Raw genomic sequence first — 20,775 nt, forward strand, 5'->3', positions numbered from 1 at the left:
CACACACACACACACACACACACACACACACACATACACATAAGAGAAAACACACACATTCACCCTTGGCAATGATTAGAAGAGCCTCTCCTTGTCACAGGGCAATGCAAATATTTTCAAATAGACTTGCTATGAAATATTTCTTACTCAAACTATGCTACTTAGTAATCCTTATTATAATGCATAAAATAATGTGAGTATATAATCAATGATTGTACAGTGGATATGTTATGCTGTAAACAAATGTACATTTGCACTTTTCAATGTATGTTTATTATTTTTTATTTATTTGTATTTTATTTTATTTTTATATATCTATGTATGTGGAGAGTGCTGCTTGAAAGTATAACGGGAAAACAGCAACTGAATGTTGCATGTTCACTTTAGGAATGAAATTTATGAAATATTAAATTTCAGAGTAATTAATTTCCTCATCCAGATGTATGTATCCTGCCATGTCTGAGGAGATACAAATCCTCTGCTTTCTGCGGAACAATTTTTAGAACACCTGGGTTCAAGTCTGGTCTAGATTAAAAATAATAAGAAAAAAAAGACTCAGGAGTGAGAAGATGACGTAGACGTGTGTGAAATGCTCGAGATGGAAGATGGCGAGGATAATGAACAAGAAGAGTCAACCAAATGTATTGTTATGTAGCTCATGGGCAGAAAATGTTGCAGCAGGGAAGGTTTGGATTCTGTCATTAATAGCAATAGTCAAAATTGTGATGTTTTATTGTTATACCTCCTGCTGCTGTGGCATCAGTATATGTTTTATATTAAGAACTTGTTTTAGTCTTTTTGTTCTTATCAATTTTATTATGTGCAATAACCATCCACGGGTATTGTAACTCTTTCAGACTAACTTCATAAAGGAAAAATGTGACACTGCAAACAAAAAAAAAATTCATCCTTTCATTTTAGTTATGTTTTTGTCACTTCTGTTCAGTTAAAGAGGCAAATTTTCAGTTAAAGAGGCAAATTTGATGTACATGTTTGATCTTAACAATTTAATTAGAGGGATGAAAGTGGAATAACCCTAGAAAAATGTACTGGATTTGGGTGCTGGATAAATTAAAGCCAGTGGGTACATGTTGCTGTTTTAACATCAGACCCCGCAAAGATAAATGGTTCTTATGTTAGTGCCAGAAAATGTGTAGCATAAAGTAGAAACATTGCATTAAGTCAGTTTTACCGCCAACACAGCAGATGTGTGTTTTAACCTTGTCCGAATTATATTGAAAAGCCAGGAGCTGGTAGCAGACCTGCAGGTATGACTTCAGAAAAGAAACGGCTTCATCCCGGGAACAAAGCAGGGATAATTAGCAGTGTTGAAGTCATTAACCAGTCTGAGAAAGTCTCAGCCTGAGGTCCAAAGGCCCATGGTACCAAAGAGCAAAACAAATCATCCTTCCTCTACTGCAAATTATTTTGCTGCACTTCTGAGTGAGATGATGTTGTCCAATGTTCTCATTAGTTTTCTGACCAAAGAATGGGCTCTCACAATACTTTTTGGAGTTATTAAAATTGCACTAGAGTTTTCTGAGAAGATCACTTGGACAAAAAGATTATTCAACTCAGATTTAATCTTGACACACTTAACTTTGAAGATAGCTTACTTCCCTTCTAAAACTCTATTTTTAATCCACCAAAAACAGTTTTGTTTCTTGAGATAACAGATACAATTTGGCTCCCGTGGAGGTACTAAATAATTTAATATTAATCAAATGTAATCACATGTAAGCAGTATTAAGGGTCTCTGAGAGTGTGGTATGCAGCAGATGAGTGCATGTTCAAATCAGTGAAGACTACTTCACTTCATTTAAACTTTTATTTATCATGTCACTATTTCACCTGTCTGTCATAATAAGCAACCAGTCTTTATTGCAGTCTATCATTGTGTGGTAAATATCAATATGCCGGCCATACCTGAAGAAATCTTTGTCTGATTGAAAATTAGTGCTAGGAATGGAAGGCTGTTTTACACAGATTATTCTTATTTTTTGTCTGATATCATTTGTTTATCATTTACAGTCTAATATACGTTTTCTCAACTCAAAAAAATGCAAGTTCTGTATACTGAACGCTGTTCTAAGGATTATAATAAAGATCATTTATAACCTTTGCCCTTGCTCGGTGAGATGATTTGCTCAGACTGCTGTTAGCACACATTTGTTTCTTACAAGGCTTAGTCTACACGTATCTACACATCACCAATGAAGCCAATGGTGGTTGTGTGAAAAATGAAATTATAAACATAACCACATTTTGCTAATTATCTGTGTAAATGTGCCTTGAGCAAAGGAAACACTGCTTCTACCTCGGATGCTATCTATGTTTTCATTTTTTTCAGGGGTGTGTTTTGCTTGAATAATTTAAATTCTTCTTCTTAATATGCAACCTTCTCTCTTAAAACTAGTTTATTCTCAGACAGTCAGTGAGCTGCCATCAATGCATATTGCTTATTATAATATATACACATTGTGTATTTGTACACACGCAAGCAGGCCACATAACAGCCCTTTTAACACCCGTCAGAGGCACTAAAATACACGGCATTAGCTTGGCTTCTGTTTTTTGTCATCGATGTCTCTCTTTATTAAAAGCAAACAACCCTAATTTCAAACAACTTTGTTAAATGTAATCATTATTATAATTAAAGGTTAAATGAGTACAAACACAAAAACAGAATGAGTCAAGAATATAAGGTAAAACTTTTTTTTTTAAATGAAAGATGAGTATAAATATCAACAAGAACAAAAAAAATCAGCAAGACTTTTACACTTTTATTCATATGTTAGAGGCCAAAAGCACCATCTCCATGTTAATTGTGAGATAAGTAATGTGAGGAAACAAAATGCATCAGAGAGAGTGATTTAAGTGCTTCCACAAATAAGCACACTGGCTTTTTTCAGTGTGGTGAAGCAGTTTAGTCATAACCTTCATTCATCACTACATGAGACATCAGAACAAAGAAAGGATAAAAATGTCTACACTCACTCTGACAAATACACTGTGTAAGTATAAGCTGAGAACAGATGACAAAAGAAAAGGAACTGAGAGTTTAACAAAGAGCTGGGTTCATTGCCTCCATCACAGTCACACTGTGTTCTACACTCACAGGGCCAACGTATTAAAGGACAGGGAGCTAGAACGGGTCAGGATAGGAAACTAGATTTCAGATTTGGGCCTCGAGCTACTCCTTTTAATCTTTGCAAATAGAGTAGGTGAGAGAGAAAAAATTAAAAAATTAGAGTGTTGAAACAGCAGGAGTAGGAGTCAGTGGGGAAAAATAAAAAGATAAAATGTAATGTATTACAGACCTTACACACAGTGTAATATGGTTTTCATGATTGTTACTCAGACTGAAATGCTATGTGGTTAATAAGGCAATAAATACACAGTATCTAAATCTCCATTTGGCTAATGTTATCAATGAAAGTCATTTAGGAGGACACATTCCATATAAAACTTGTTTATTTTTTTCCCTCAAGGCTAGACTAAGTTGTAGACCAGAGGGACCCCTGCTGGAAAGAAATGTATATGATTGTTCCTTGAAAGTATATTGTGCTGACTATTTCAGAACTATATCAGTAATTTTTGCATGTCTTGAATATTTATATATCATGCTGTCTCTTTGCGGTACTGTTTATGAGCATGAATATGTGAAAACTCATTTAATCAAGACATTATGGAGCCTGGTTTGATTTGGTCCACAATCTGTTACAGCCAAACATGTTTTCTTTATTTATACCACTGTTAATACAACCTGAATCCAGCTGTGAAAACACACACAATGAAGATACTGAATGATTGATGTTACTTATTTCGAACTAGGCCACAAAACAGTAGTAACCTGTGCTAGGCTGGTGTGTGCGCTAGCTATTCTGGTGGTTTATGACTGCTGCATAGCAATCAAATGAACTTTATTTGGTAAGTAGGGCTCTGCCTCAGCACCCTGAGACAGTTTGATGCATTCAATTTACAATCAGGTGGTGGTATAGCAACCCAGTCTGGGTTGGGTATAGTCAGTAAAGATGAAGCACTTGGCTCACTTTAAATTCAACAAACTGAGAACACGGGAGCAGTTAGGCATGCAGTTAGAAGTTGATGCATGTGTTCATAATATTGGAGTTACTCCAGGTAACAACTATTTCACAAGTGGTCTGTCCTCTAATGGGCTTCACTAGTGGTTAAAAACCAGAGGTGAAGGATGTAAAGTATGGTTCAGCCCCCGACTGGACAGAAATGGTAGAGGACTTAGCACTGGTTCTCACTGTAAAAACACATTAACCTGTGCTGAGTGGAACAACTGTGGAAATGGTAGTAGACAACACTCCCACTAGAGATGCATTAAGAGATAAATGAGCCACAGAACCATAGATTTTATATCTCGATATGATGATACAGGTAGATGATGACAGACAGAACAGCTCAATGTCCTCTGATGTCAAACCAACCAGATACAAGGAGGCACATTAAGCCAATTGAGATTTAGAGAACACAGCAACAGAACACTATAATACCCACAGTACCTACGAATTATACACATTTATTTAAGTTTAAAATACAAAATGTGCAATCCATTTCACTCATGACAGAATATTTGAACGTGATGTACTGTACACAATGACCTACTGTATACAGAATAATGTCTTTTTTTCTTTTCTTTTTTTTTTGACATTTCCCAAATATCAGCCCTCCTTGCACTCTTCCCTTGTTTATACTGTGTGTATCCTATTTACAGTTCACAGAAGCAATTTCACCTGTATATAGTTATGTATTGTTTATATTTCTGATTGTTGTGTTGTCATTTTATCTAAGTATATTGAGAGTCACTGAGCCAGTCAAAATCTGCTTATGTATAAACATACTTTGGCCAATAAAGATGATTCTGATTAGGATTTAGGAATGAGTGGATGTTTTGTTTTTTAACCAGACAGTTAACCTGGTGAAACATGGAGTAGCCTACATAGTTCAGGGGTGTACTGTTTAAGTTTAGATAACTCACCTCCCTCTTAAAAAAAAGACTCCCCGTTTTTTTCCCGGGTTCGTTTCTAGGTTCTTTTACCATTTCCCGGTCCTCGGATCATAATCTTGCTTTCTGTGTCGTCTTTGGTTGGACCGGCATTTTCCCACAACACACTGCTCCTGCTCTCACGGATGACGAAAATGGCGGACAGCGCATCATCGGTAGGTCTCCGAAAAGATGTTATTTTTATTTTAGAGACATTGACTCGTTTGAGGATGCAAATTAACCCATGTTTTCGACAGGTCGAAATTGTGGAGGGCTGTCGCCTCCCCGTTCTTCGCAAAAACCAAGAACACGAGGACGAATGGCGTAAGTATTGTCCGGTTGTTTTTCCGATGCTAGGCTAGCTAATGCTAAGTGGCGAGCCTCAGCTGTTGTTAACAAACGCTTCGGCCTCCAGTTAAAGCACTGTAAACAACACAACAACACTCACAGGACACACGAAGCTCTACTGTGTTAACCTGTGTGGTTTAAATGCTTCCCAAAACACTGGTTTGACACTAACTAACCAACTCGTGAAGACATTTTTTTAGAAATATATATTTTATTGGGATAAACCAGTGGAAATCTATCTGACAGTAGGCAGAGGTTTACAATTGTGAAACTGGATTTTTCAAGTTTAATGGCTGTTTGGATGGAAGCAGTCATTCAGTTTCAAAAAGTTATTGTTCAGCTTTACAAAACTCACTGGGACATTATTACTACTCTGACACCTCAGCACAAATACATATATTTTTGACATGTGTAGCCTCACACCCAAATGGGTTTTGTGCAGTGGGTCTCAAACTTTTTGATTCTTTATTGGCCAGTGTCGCAATGTACTTACACCTTATAACAACATAACACTCTTTAGCAATACAAGTAGTGCAAAGAAGTGAATAGTTGTGATGAGTTCAATATTGAATATTAAAAAGTGATTATTACATGACATTATACACATATAGTAGGTGGTTTTGTATAGTGTCTACAGACTGTTCAAACATACAATAATGAATACATTGTATTGCACATTTTGTGATTAAGACTTAAATACATCTATCTAATCTGTAGGTGTAGTGGGCATTATGGTGTTATTAATATTAACTCCTAAGTCCTAAATTTTTTCATCACATGTAGAGATGATACAATTAGTTGATGATTAGTCAACCAAAAGGAATTTAATAGGTAATTTAATCAGAAATGCCTAATATTTGATGGTTCTTGGCTCTCTTGTGTGAGAATTTGTGATTTGGTGTTAAATCTGCAGTTTGTCTGAAGATATTTAATTGACAATCCATAATGATAATTTGAATAAGGTTTCATTGTAAGTTTTAATTGGACTTTTCTACTTTTCTTACAGCTTTGGCTGAAATTCTCAGTGTAAAGGAAGTGTCTTCGAGAAAGCTCTTCTATGTTCACTATATTGACTGTGAGTATAAGTTGTGTGACAACTTGTTTTTATGTCTTGGACATACCTGTTATAGTCCCTTTGTAGGGTGAATTGCATAACACTGAAAGATCACAGAAAACGTGTTCCTGTTTGTTTAAAATTCCTTGTGTTAAAAGTCAACAAGCGGCTGGATGAGTGGGTCACAGCGGACAGGCTGGACATGAAAAAGCTTCAGTTCCCTAAGAAAGAAGCTAAAACACCCACCAAGAATGGTCTTCCAGGCTCCCGTCCCAGTTCTCCAGAGAGAGAAGTGGTAAGTGTGTATTTACACACTACACCACCAAATGTTTATCTCAGGCCCCCAAACATTGACACAACATGCTCAGTTTTTTTATTACTTAATACTTAATTCGGATTCCAATGACTGCCACAGAAACTGTTCATTTGTAATGTTGTGTTAATTATGAAAGACATTAGTTAGACTGTGTGTACAATGAATACCTGAGTATTAACATTAATGTTGGTTAACCCCCTTCCTTCTCTTCCTTTCTGTTCAATTCAGAGGAAGAGTCTTGATCTCAACGTACAATCTGCCACAGCTCCCTCCAGAGGCAAAACCCTCCCCACACCGGTACAACTTGAATTTACCCATTCTAGAGAGCCATCAGTGAGACCTTGTTTACTCGTGGTGTTAACATGCATCTTGTGTGTTCATGTAGCTATCAGGTCATGCTGAACTGCATGGAAATCCCGAAATAAACAACCAAGATACTAAAAAGGAAGAGGATCCAGTCGTGCAGATCACATCCAAATGTATGACAGGTGTATGCACTGGTCTTGTAAAGCCACATTTCCTCTTCAAATCTCTCAAGGTACCCGGCATGCTCTGTCTATGTTGTATCTCTTATAGTGCTGAAAATTGATTCTTCTATGATTCACACAATCTGCATCAAATTAAATGTTTGTAAAAATGACATGTACTGAAGAAGTTCACATAAATGGCACATCAGGGGACAAAATGATAAGTTTAAATGGAGGGTAAGGCTTTAAGTTACGTCTTACTCCTCGGACAAATTTTAGTTTGATGATAAACCCAGTGCAGTTGCAGCTGATCTGTGTCTGTTGCATTTTAATACCAGGTTTCAATCAGGTATAATTTGCAATGGACTAGTAAATATGCTTGATTTAGTATGCTGTGGTGACTAAACAGACAGTCTCAGCTCATATCAGTGAACAAACTGCAGGTTATACACCTTGATTTGAACAGGATCAGGAATGCCCATCTTTTAGTCTTTACATGGGTTTGTATTTTGCTAATTTGAACCGATGCCTCTGGCCTGACTCTAGCTAAAAACAAATCTTGTTTGTAAATTAAAATTCTGTTAAATTAAATTCAATTAAGTGTTGTCTGTGCTGATTTTTAAGCCAAATGTGTAACACCGTTTGTTCATTGCAGAAGAGGAAAGTAGAGCCCGTCCCCTTGGCGACTCAGGTACCCCCGGCGCCCCCCGTGCCCTCCCTGCCAAGCTCAGCTGAAGCCTCTCAGGCGTCTGTTTTCCCTGCTGTCAGAGAGACCAACAACACCTTTAAATCCCGCGAAGACCACGAGCAGCTCTCCTCCCTCACAACAGTAAAATAAATCTTCTGGGATTTTTCAATATTTCAGTTGTAGTTAATAATCATTAGCTATTTTATAACCCTTTTGTTTCTTTGTAACGATAGAACGGCACTGCACGACGGCTCGTCCCCTCTCAGCCCGGGAGGAAGAGGAAAGCTAATTGTGGGGCCACAGATGAGGTATGTAACATGTATTTAAACTTTACAGTTTCCTCATTTCAAATGTATTTCTTATGTGATTCTCTGCTTGTTTTTATGTTGTAGATGTATGATTGTATTTTCTTCACTTTGAGCTTTGTCTAAAAACAACATGCATACTATAATTTCATATTTTAGAGTTTTGTATTCTGACCCATACGTCTGCAAAGCTACTTATGATACTATTAATACAGGCAATATCTGTGGTTGTTTTGGCTTTTAATTTTGGTTGGCTAAACACACTGTTTAGTGAATAAGGTAACTTGAAACCTGCAGTGTGGAACTTTTACATATAAATGAATGTCCGATACATTTAAGCCCTTGCCAAATTAGTTGACACAGTGCTGATTAAGTCTATTACTGCCAAGTAAATCTCCGTAATTCACGAGCAGTTAACTTAAGTGATGAATGATTTATTTATGCGACTTCTAAACTTTTCAGATCTTATCAGACAATATGGATCAAAATCTGATAGTGAAACTAGTTATTTTGCAGGGGTTGTGTGATGCTTAAAACTATTTATCCATCATTTTACAGCTGCAACTGTAGCAACAGAGTAGGCTACAGCAGAGCCAATGACATAAGCGCGTCAACCGTGTTTTTGTAATTACTCTCACTGTCTGGAGGGGGAGACAAAAGTAGCAGACTCCAGTGTTAAGATGACAGACTACCCTGCACCAAATTTAAATGATTTATTTCCTCCACAACAGAAAAAACAAGTATGAGTGTACTGACAGTATATGTTAATTATAATTTTTAACTTGTTTATACGTATGTTTGCAGGTTTGTCATGGTGTTTAATGCAGAACATTACACAGTGTTCCTATTGTTTGGTTGTTTGCTACTGAACCGTACACACATTTTTTTAAGGAAATATGCTGACATTTCATTTTCAGTTCATACGTTTTCATTTATCATTCACTTTTGGAGTGTGAATTTGTTATTTTTGTCTTATGTGCTACATTAAGTTTAGTTGGTTTATGTTGGCCTGCTATGTCCTTTATGTTTGGTTTAATTGCTGCAATTACACTAATTACTTTGACAAGGAAGAGTATGTCTTTACATTTTGACATGTAATTTGAATATAATTCCAAAAAGATCTATGACTCTAAAATTATAATTTTTTGGAGATCCTACATTTGTTAATGTTTGATACAATAATCTCAAATATATGATCTTTATTTTGAGAGGTTGGTGGAGTAACCCGGCAGAAGAACTGAATGTAACTTGGGTCATTTTGATTAGATACACACGATAAGACAGTTATAGTATACATATTGAAGAAAGATTTAATACCTTTTCTTAATAAGGCAGAAAAATGACCAAACTTAGCAGGTCAGACCTCTGCTTGATTTTCTGAGTTGTTGCTATTTACTTCTTCAAACTATTCACACGAGCAGCTCGGCTGTTGTCTTTAGTTTAGAAAACTGCAGCAGCTGTCCTCACACATTCTTACATCACCTATGATGAAAGTGGCCTGTGGGTTCTTGAAAAAAGTTAAATCAGTCTGTCAAACCTCCATGAAATAATTGGCCTAATATTTGTGCTTGCTCTTTTCCAAACTCTTAATCTTCAACTCTATCATCACTTTTATTGATGATTGCCAGTATTACTAGCCGGCTACTAATAAACCCATCCTGAAATGTATTAAAATCACAGATGTTACACTGAAGATCAATACTGCTTTCAATCTCCCCCCTTTAACCAAACTGTTCAGCGTCAATACAAATCACTTTATTCCCCTCTTTAGTTTCCAACAGCCCTTGTTTTTGTGTCTTTTTCTGCTAGATGATAAAGGTTTTGCAGTATAACAAGCCTCAAAGTGCCAGTGTCTTTCTACCACCACCAGAGGTCTGTTTTATTTCCTATTATTGCCCATTGATTGTGTTTTGCTGTCCAAATTCAGCTGTGCCTTAGTGGGTCCTATAGAACAGAGGTGTTGTTTTCCTCAGACCCAAGTTTAGTCCTTCTGGTAACACCACTGTGATTATACATGTTACTTAAAAAAATCTAAATGTGTAAACATTTTAAAACTACATTTGCTCTATTTGATCAAACAGATTTTTGTTTTACTTGAAAATACCTGCAGCAAACATGCAGTGAAACCAGAAGAACAATGCTTGTGTCCACACTGTTCACTACCAGGATTCCCAGGACAGTTCGGATGGCATCCCGTCTGCACCCCGCATGACAGGCAGCCTGGTGTCCGACCGCAGCCATGACGACATTGTCACCCGAATGAAAAACATAGAGTGTATAGAGCTAGGACGTCACAGATTGAAGCCCTGGTACTTCTCGCCGTACCCACAGGAACTCACCACACTGCCAATTCTCTACCTCTGCGAATTCTGCCTCAAGTACCTCAAAAGTCTCAAGTGTCTACAGAGGCATTTGGTAAGAATCTCTTTGAACAATCATTGGTATGTCACCATCTTAAGCTTTCAATGTATTGCTTCTCACCTTGATGCTGATTGCTCTCATCCTCTTGCTTCTCTAACAGACGAAATGTAATCTGAGACATCCTCCAGGCAACGAGATCTACCGCAAAGGAACAATCTCGTTCTTTGAGATTGACGGCAGGAAAAACAAAGTTAGTGATTGGATTTATTTCTCTCTCCTTTTCAACATTCCTTGTTTTTGTTTTTGATTAATGTATGGCTGTCTATTTATTACAGACTTATTCCCAGAACCTGTGTTTACTTGCAAAGTGTTTCCTGGACCACAAAACCTTGTATTACGACACAGACCCTTTCCTCTTCTACGTAATGACCGAGTATGACTCCAAAGGCTTCCACATAGTGGGCTACTTCTCTAAGGTACAAAAATTATTCAAAGCAGTTGAAGTAACTGGTAGAGTGTGTTCATGTTACAGCTTGGAAACTCCTTTATTTAATAAAGGGATCCCAAAATGAAACGTTACTTTTATTTTCTGTGTACAGGAAAAAGAGTCGACTGAAGATTATAACGTAGCCTGCATCCTGACTTTGCCTCCATACCAGCGGAGAGGATACGGCAAACTGCTCATTGAGTTCAGTAAGTGAAGATTTGGAATCAGTTCAGTAAATATCTGTATATTTGAATTTTTTTGGCATTTTCTGTATTCCCCTCGTGTGCAAATCATCTGGCTGGTTTGTGTTTGTCAGGTTACGAGCTGTCCAAAGTCGAAGGGAAGACAGGCACACCTGAGAAGCCACTTTCTGACCTTGGTCTTTTGTCCTATCGCTCCTACTGGTCCCAGACCATCTTGGAAATTCTTATGGACCTTAAACCTGACAATGGAGAGAGGCCGCAGATCACCATCAAGTATGTCACTGTTGTCATTTTGTCTTTTTATTGTTCCAAGAATAAAAGCTAATGTTTGGTTCCCTTTTTTCCACTTGACACTTTTTTTTTTCTACCTCCAGTGAGATCAGTGAGATCACAAGTGTAAAGAAAGAAGACGTCATTTCAACACTTCAGTACCTCAACCTCATCAACTATTACAAGGTGAGAGAACCCTGCATCCCATTTCTTTCTGATTTCACCTTCATATGCAACATGATGGTGTATCTCAACAAGTTAGCTGTTTAAATTGTGGTTAGCCATCCCACTGTGCCTCACAATGCAGACTTTTTTATCGCTGCACCTGACCATTTAGCTGTTAGCTTCTGAAAGGCCAAAAAAATGTCCCATTAATGTAAAAGCTATGCAATAGATGCTGTGAAGTGACATTTCTTCTTTCCTGAATCTAGGGTCAGTACATCTTGACTCTTTCAGAGGACATTGTTGACGGGCATGAAAGAGCGATGCAGAAGAGACACTTGCGCATAGATCCAAAATGCCTTCACTTCACGCCTAAGGACTGGAGCAAGAGGGGCAAGTGGTAGAACCCCGCAGCCTGGTTCACTGAACGCTCTCCCCAATGAACCTGAAGAAAACTGTTGATCAGATCAAGGTGTTCGGATACAGAAACCTTTTTGAACCCAGGACGTCTCTTCAGATAAAACACAGTGAACATAAATTGTCACTTGAGATGCATACGATTTTATTGTGAATATTCATTATATTATTGTGAATTTAAACAACGATCAAACTTGGGGACACACGAGTGAGTGGTTTACAGTGACGCTGGCAAAAAATACAACACACCCTCTGCTGTGTAAAGATCCTGTTAATAACCGAAACAGTGTGTTTAAAAGTGGGACATTGTGTTTGTTTAATAGTGTAAATGAAAGCCTTAATTGGCAGACATACTGGCCACCTCATGGAGGTGAATGATAAGGTTATTGATGATAATTCCAGGTTTTTACAGTGACTTGCTTCATCTGTTGACGAGTCCACATAATGTTAAACCCCAAGTGGATTTCTTTTCCTTAAATGCAGCAGTGAAATATTTTTAATTTATTTTTGGCCAACATAAACATAAGTGTGTTTTTTGTCTACATTCTTTGAATCTGCCACATAAAGAAGTAGAGCTAAAATGTTGTCATCAACCTTAATATTTATGTATCCCCAAGTTTTGTTTATCAATGTAGTTCAACAAAATTCCTTGTTTGACTCCAGAAACGTCACTTAAACTCCTCATACTAGTGATATAAAGGAAACTTTAGTTGATGGAAATGGACTAGACTCATTAAACACACTACTAATACTGAGCAGCACTCCAAAATTGTATTAGCACTTTTACCTTGAATAGTAATTTTATACAAAGGGCGTAGGCTTCAAAACATCTTTCAAATGCCTCTGACGTTTTTATTAAACATAATGTGCATACAGGGAAAAAGTACAAGGAATCACGGTTCAGATCTGTTTCAGGAGTAACATACAGACGGGTGACAAATTAAAAAGAAACATAGTGTCTTAGTGCTGCCAGCTTATCACTGGAGGGATGGACACCATTCTTCCAAAGGACATTCCCTCATTTGGTGTTTTAATGATGGTGGTGGAGATCACTGTCAACATGTCGGTCCAAAATCTTCCATAGCTGTTGCATTGTGTTGAGATCTGGTGACTGTGAAGGCTCTAGCATATGATTCACATCATTTTTGTACTCATCAAATCACTCAGTGACCCCTTGTGCTCCATGGATGGGGGTACTCTCATCCTGAAAGAGACCACTCCCATCCGGATAGAAATGTTTCATCATAGGATAAAAGGTGATTACTCAGAACAACTTTGTATTGATTAGCAGTGACACTTCCCTCTAAGAGGACATGCAGGCGAAATGTCGCTTAGGGGTCACGCATTCAGACCTGTACTGGTTTTTCCTTTAATTTGTCACTCATCTGTATCTGCTCATTTAAATTCTCATCTCAACACACAGATGGTAATTTTCATTCTCTTTGAGTGCCTGAATCTTTGCCCTCTCCTCTTGAGTGTCTCCACTAACAGGGAGAGCAGAACTGTACTCATAATTCCCCGCTGTAGGCTTTCTGTTGTTTTCAGTGTCAACTACATAATCCAGTATGACTCACTTGTAAAAGTGGATTCAAATTAGCAGAACAGTTGAGATTTGTACCAAAATACACAACTGGACATCTAGACCTGTAGTTAAAATGTTGCTTTTCAGAGCCAACATAGTCAAGTCATCTTTTACAATAGCAGTCCCTCTTTGTGTGTCCTCATATTTAAATAGTAATAAATGGTATTTATGCTTGATCATGCTGGTAAATGTTTCTTTTTCCCCAGATAATGTCCTGTCAGGATCATCTGCACACATTGTGCACTGAGACAAATCAACTCCTCTGGTTAAACATATGTTCCCTGTAACTGTACATACTGAACCTGATTGTAAAAAAAATGCTTTGAAGACAGAAGCCATGTTGAACTCTTAGAATAATGTAAATTTTGTGTACAGCTGTCTTTAGTTCATTTTTTTCATAATGTAAACTAACTGCACAATATTAATAGAAAAGAAAAAAAGTGATCTTTCAATTTGTGTTTTATGTTTACATGTCGCAAAAGGCCGTTGAATTTACTCTGTTGAAATGATTCCGTATATCTTTAAGTGAAACACAGTTGAGAGTATGATTTGAACGTTTGATATGAGACGCTTGTTGAATTGATAAAAAAAATCTTAAAAACCTTAAGAGTGTCTTTTAATGTGAATATATTACCTTTTCGTCTTCAGTGTGCTGTCTTAGTATTGGCAGCAAGGCTTAAACAAAGCTTAATGTAATTTATAATTAAAACATGGTAATTAATAGATATGTAGACATGCTTGTTAAAATTAAAAAGTCAAAATCAAACTAAAAGGTCAAAAACAAATCAAAGGAATCAGTACAATACAATTAACATGCAATATGGACACCAGTCATACCATGCATTATGCAAGTAATATATCCGCTGTGTAGTAGCCACCAGGGGGCAGCATTATGAATCTTAGCCACCCCCGCCCCCTCCCCCTTCCTCTACTCCACCGTGTGCAAAATTGCATTACTAAAGTTCAAACCGCAGGCTAAAATTAGGAAAGGGAGAAGGGAGCTTGCTGAAAGGGAAATGTAATAATGCAACTTGACCATTGTAATTGTATTACAGCTGGAGAGACTGAGTCAGTTTGGACAACAAATGGGTACCTGGAGTGTATCACATTTCTCCACCCAAGCTCCAGGTACAACTATTAAACAACTGCAGTAGAAATAACTAAGAATATGATCCTAACCTGAGCAAGTAGCCTAAAGTCGAAGCTGCAGGAGTAACATAATTGTACTTTCCCCTTCATGACTGCTGCTGACCCTCACTGCTAAAGAAAGGTATGATAAGAATCACATATACTAGTTGTGTAAATCTGTACTGGCCGGATGCTTTTTCCATTTCTCTAACTAAGCTATCAGTAATTCCTCCTTTGTGAGATGTGGTTGTGCTGCAGCTCTGGTGAAGCCTCTCCCAATATCACATCACACCCATTTTGTTTCTGCACCTGGCAGAGCCACACCAGTGCCCATGAGGACAGAGAGGAATTTCACACTAATCTAACGTTAATATCCGAGCTGCATCACTCATCCTGACCTCCAGAACATTTCCTCCTCATCCTGATTGCTGAATGCTGGCACTTTCTGTATTATCTGGACCTCTGAGATCCAAGAGCTCTGGTATTTCTATTTCTGTCTTTAAGTGTTGTTACTCTAAAAAAAAAAAAAAAAACCCTCACACAGAAAATATATGTACACTAGAGCTGCAACTATTTTGACAATGGATTAAGTGTTTCAGGCACTTATCGAGAAAAGGTCCAAATATTCTCTGTTTCCAGCCTCGCTAATGTGACAATTTGCTGCTTTTCTTCATTTTACAGAATACTATTTGAAACTTTTGGTTTTGGACAAAAACAATGAATCAAGAAAATAATCGACAGATTCATCGGTGATGAAAATAATCATTAGTTGCAGCTCTGTACACTGTTGCTGCCATTGCACATGATGATTGGTTGAGACTGTTGACAGCTCTCCATTAATATCTGTCACTTAGGAGCAAGAAATGTGATCTATGCTATGAATCATTAATGGAAGTGAAAGAATTATTAATCAAAAAGCAGATCACTTTAGTGCTGTATTTTACTTGGCTTGAATTTTAAGAATGAACTCAGAGCCAATTTTCTGACATTGTTTCAGACTGCATGTGTTATGCATTATGTATTTTTTTTTAATCTGCAATTGATCAGTCAATTAATAGAAAAATAATCAGTAACTATATTCATAATCAAGTTGTTTTCCAAGGAAAAAGTTAATTTGGGTTCTGGACATTTGCAGGAAACTATGAACACAAGATTTTTTTCAGTCTTTTCTGACATATTATAGACATCAAGCAATTAATCTATGTATCGAGTAATTAATCGGCAGCTTAATCAGTAAAGAACCTAATCATTAGTTACAGTTCTAGCAGTCTGTCATAAGAAGGATAAAACTCAAACAAAGACAAATATGCTTTTCTGCCAAGCTTTAAGCATTAAAACAATCTTAGTGGTCTTGGTGGAACGTCTCCACATGGTGTCAGTGTAGCACTGATTCTTGGGCCCATACCCAAATGCCCAAAATGACCTCTGATGTGTAACACTTTGAGAAGCTCAGAGGATTCAGACCATCACAAATCAAACTGTGGTACTGAAAACTTAACTGTATAAATAGCAGTAAGAGAAGGGCAGATTGTATTGATGGTATCAGACTGCAATGTAATCTAAAAAAGTTAGACGTGTCTGAAATTTAAGAATATGAATATTTAAATTGTATTTCTACACAAGTGCATACATTTGCACAAACTCGGCATTATCGCTTTAAAATTTCAGTTGGTTTGAACACTGTACGTGAGGTAATAAATTAGATATTTGTTGACAGCTCTGAAAAAGATTCCCACAGTAACTACAAAAAAAACACTTCCTAACCTCTGATGAACACACACTGAGGTATGCATGTTTTTTTGCAGCAAGAAAAAAACTGTTTAACTACTATCAACTTGTGCCTCTGTTTTTCTTCTTCTTCTTATCTGTTCAGGACACACACCACCAGCAGCGCAGGCTCCTTCTCCTCCCTACCCCCAACCCCCCACACTGCTCTGAGCCTGACCAGAGTCGCTGACCTGGTAACACACACAGCCATATGGTCCGGCCTGCAAGAGACTCCATACAGTAATTAGGGGGATGGTGATGCCGGACGCTCGGCTCTGCTGATACTCCACCACGTCCCCCGAACGTTATTCACCTGGTTTAACCCAGTTTCGCAGGTGTGTGTTTTTAGAAGGTGCAGTGGCTGGTGAGGAAGGAAAAAGACAAGCTGCAGTATGTTGGTGTACTCCTGCGATCTCATTGTTCTCAAGCAGGTGGATTGTTTGTTATGGTCTACACTGTTTGGGGAGTACACAGAGGTTCTCTACAAATAAACAAACTCTCACACACACGCATAAACAAACACACAAACACACACACACACACACACACACTGCCATTTTCACCTTTGCCCCCGAGTCGGCTTTTAAGCCTTTATCTCTCCAGTGCAGACATGTCAGTTTTGGCACAAAGTAAACAAGATTTGAAATCAGCGTGCAAAATTAACTTTTTTTTTCCCACCAGGCCAAATGGCTAGTATTCAAATGTTTAAATTTTAGCAGCCACTCAGTGGATTACCATTATTTTGTTTTTTGGCTAGTGAGTGAAGCAAAATCTACCATCCAACTTGCATATTTTACCAGAATTTGGCTGATGGCCTGTGCTAATTTTGTGCCCTGCTTGAAATGAATGTGTTCACCAGTCTGAATAAAATAGAGACTGGGGGGAAAAACCTTTACTAATTGTAGGAACTGACTGACTGTCTTACTTTTCAACATTTCATCAGTACCTACATTTCTGTTTGTGTATGACATGATAATACACTTTAAATAATTATTTTTGAGCCGTTATTTGAGCCATTTTTAAAAATTCAGTCTTGCCAATGAAGCATTTTTCGAACTTCAGTTTAAGACACTGAGAGCTCTCCTGTTGGCCACTGCTGTCCACTGCTGCCTCAACCTCTCTCTGACAAGGAGATGAGGAGGGGGGAGGAGAGAGCGGCTGGGTAAAGCTGTGTGTGTGTGTGCGTGTGTGTGTGTGAGAGAGAGAGAGAGAGAGAGAGAGAGGGAGGGAGGGAGGGTTGGCTCTAGTGTGATGTGAATGGAATAGAATCAACGCGAGAGGGAGAAAGAGGGAGGAGGACAGCACAAATCAACCTGCCTCTTGACTTGAACAACAGAATAGAGGAGCCGGTAGACACAGAGATCGGGGAAGTGTGCGCTCTCTGTGTGTGCGGCCGTGTGTTGTGTTTCTTTTATTTTTGGACAGAGGAAGAGAACGGCAGACAGGAGGAACTGAAGGAGGAGGAGAAGGAGCCTCACCGTGGAGATAGATAGCAGAAAAATGCTGTCATGGGGAGACAAGGGGAGGGAGTCGGCAGAGAGGAACAGGATGAAACAAGGCAGGGTCGAGCGGAGCTGAAATGTGGAGGTAAGCCTTTTCTTTCTGTGTTGAGAATTACAAGAGAATTTACATTCCAGCCTCACCGGGTCCTCTTTCTGATGATAATGAATTCAGATGGACGGATCTGCACACCGTGTATGCCACATACCTCTGTACAGGCATGCATATGCCTCTTACGCTCACACAATCCAACCTGAGACAATGTATGAAATCGACAGAGGATATGTATTATTGGCTTGGCATGATCATATCACCCCCCAGCTTGTCCTTCCTCTGCCTCTCTGCCCATTATGTTGCTGTCAGCTCTTTAAAAATGCATTTTACTGGGGCGTCCAAGTGGCTCAGTCAGCTAAGGTGCCATTTACACGCGACATTGTGGGGTTTGAATCCTGCTTGCAACCTTTGTCGCATTTCATCCCCGGCCTCCTCCTCCTCCTCCTCCTCCTCCTTCTCCTATCCCCCCCGGCCCCCCGCCCCCACCCCCATACCTCCTCCCTTCTTCCGACACTAACCCCCCATCTTTCCTGTCTCTCTCCATTGTGCGCTCTCCAATAAGGCCGAATTGTCTTAAAAACTGTGTTATGACATTGTCAAGAAGCCACTGCAAAACCTCGCTGTAGAGCGGCTGCAGGACTCAGTGCAAGGTGGAGGGAGGGAGGGATGGATGGATGGAGGGGGCACTGAGAGAATGAGAGAGAGACAGGGAGAAAGGGATGAGCTAAAGATCCAGGAACAAAAAAGAAGAGCAGGTTTTTTTTTCCAAATGCATATTTTCAAAGATTAACAAAAAAAGAAAAAGAAAAGCCACCATCTTTAGTCTGCGGTGTGCCGAGATAAAGAGGACTGTAATACGACTGCATGTGATGTGCTCAGACAATGATGGAATGGAGAGCCACAACCGGATTTGGGGTGTTGTTTTCAAGGTGGCAGAGAAAATGAGGGATGCGGGAGTCAGCCCCCCCTTTCTCCCTTCCCTCCTCACCCTCCTCACCCTCCTCACCACCCCCTGCACTCTCTTAATTTCGGATGGGGCTGTGTGTTTACCAGGCATTGGGCTTTCAGGGGATGGATGCTGAAGGGAAAGAAAGGCAAGGATGGAGGGCTGGCGGGGAAAGAGACACACAGCAGCAGCTTACATAAGCCAGTGCACTCAAAGGACAGGCCTTTTAATTTACATTGAGCCGCATGCAGCGTGGTGGCCACTGTGGTTGACTGTTTTAAACGATTAAAGGCATTTTGACCTGGCATGATGGAAGGACTCTGCGGGAAGGAATGATGTGTGATTGGTAGAAATAAATGTAACCTGATGGCATTGTGTTTGTGTTCCTGGCTAGACTGGCAGGAGGGTGTGATGTTGTTTGTCAGGGTCAACTGTGTGTGTGTGTGTGTGTGTGTGTGTGTGTGTGTGTGTGTGTGTGTGTGTGTGTGTGTGTGTGTGTGTGTGTGTGTGTGAAAACCCACCTTGTTTTTCTGTACCTCCTGTCGTTCTGTATGGGAAATGCACCCCGTTCATCCAAATCTGTCGACTTGTCCACTGCACTACACATATAATATATGTAAAATAGTCCAATTCCCAATCACTGGCTTTGTTTAAGTAGTATAAATAGCAGGTGCAAACAATTTAATTGAATTTAAAAGCCTACTAATACCAGAATAACTGCAGCCATTGTGAAGCATTGTGCTTCATAATTTGCTTTCTATCTACATCAATATTTAATGATAGATTTAGATGTTATACAGCTTTAGTGTTGGCCCTTTTTCCTCAAGACACCTTTTCTCGGTCTATTTGATGGAAATTCAATCTATTGGCAAAGTAGTTAAGCAATTATTGCCTGTTGGTTTTCATTATTTACCATAATTAAATCACCTCAAACAATTACATGTCTGCCTGCTATTACCAGTGAGGTAAAACTTTGTATGTAGATGAGAGACAGCTTGCATAGGAAGGTTGCAAAGGTGGAGGAGACTTTTATGTCCTTATATCCTAGCTTGACTATATTCATTTGTGTTTCGTGTTGTAGATTCAGACGGTCACACTTCTCGGCATCTTTCTCTCCACTTGTCAGTTCTTGTCTAGCAGAGAGATAATGTCATGAAGATAATCCTAAATGCTCCGTCAGTCATAGTTTAAGCCAGCAGTAACCTCTGACATGAGAAGTCATCATTGTTGTGAGATCAATAAAAGAGACCAGGAATAATAGAAGAGAGAGACATTCTTTTGTTGTTTGGCTTTTGTAAATGCAGGTGGAGGAGTAAATAACCTATGTGGGCTTCATGCTGAATAATGATCATAATGTTTTTTAGCAGCATCACATATAAGTGCAGGAAAACTGAGTCACTGTCAGGGGCGGTAGATCAAAGATAATATATTCTGAAGTTGTTTGTCTGTTAGAATTTAAACTTTAGCTCACATTATTGGTCCTGTTTCTGTGCAGAATAATACAGTGAGTCTTAAAATGACACATCTTCCACAAAGCAACCAAAATCATTAATCTTCAGTTGGCAGGTTATAAAGAGGAGACAATAAAATAAAAATTAAAGCTACAAAAAGTGATTTCTTATCTTTAGTTTGTGCTGTTTGATACAAGATGGTCCCTGCATGTGAATACAAATCTATGAGCAATATGAGCCTTTTGACCTGTTTGT

At 38.7% G+C, this 20,775-nt stretch overlaps 2 protein-coding genes across 8 annotated transcripts in view; both read left to right on the forward strand.

The window, feature by feature from the left end:
- The first annotated feature begins 5,160 nt into the window (after positions 1-5,160).
- Positions 5,161-14,235, forward strand: LOC133994557 (histone acetyltransferase KAT5). Its single transcript, XM_062433862.1, has 16 exons — positions 5,161-5,190; positions 5,272-5,338; positions 6,369-6,437; positions 6,575-6,711; positions 6,961-7,029; positions 7,118-7,270; positions 7,855-8,028; positions 8,121-8,195; positions 10,002-10,064; positions 10,359-10,607; positions 10,714-10,803; positions 10,889-11,029; positions 11,153-11,246; positions 11,357-11,516; positions 11,618-11,699; positions 11,945-14,235. The coding sequence occupies exons 1-16, from the start codon at positions 5,161-5,163 to the stop codon at positions 12,077-12,079; spliced, it is 1,788 nt and encodes a 595-aa protein (XP_062289846.1). The 3' UTR covers positions 12,080-14,235.
- Positions 14,236-14,650: 415 nt separating this feature from the next.
- The window catches only part of sipa1 (signal-induced proliferation-associated 1), a 34,213-nt gene continuing 28,088 nt past the window's right edge, over positions 14,651-20,775 (forward strand). For 5 of the 7 annotated variants that reach the window (XM_062433863.1, XM_062433867.1, XM_062433868.1 and 2 more), the window contains exons 1-3: positions 14,651-14,944; positions 15,119-15,283; positions 16,676-18,156. The gene's annotated coding sequence lies outside the window, so the exon portion shown is untranslated. The remainder of the gene's footprint in view (positions 14,945-15,118; positions 15,284-16,675; positions 18,157-20,775) is intronic. The other 2 variants (XM_062433864.1, XM_062433865.1) reach the window with 2 other exon arrangements.

The sequence above is a fragment of the Scomber scombrus genome, chromosome 14 (assembly GCF_963691925.1).
Source record: "Scomber scombrus chromosome 14, fScoSco1.1, whole genome shotgun sequence".
In the NCBI taxonomy this organism is placed as follows: Eukaryota; Metazoa; Chordata; class Actinopteri; order Scombriformes; family Scombridae; genus Scomber; species Scomber scombrus.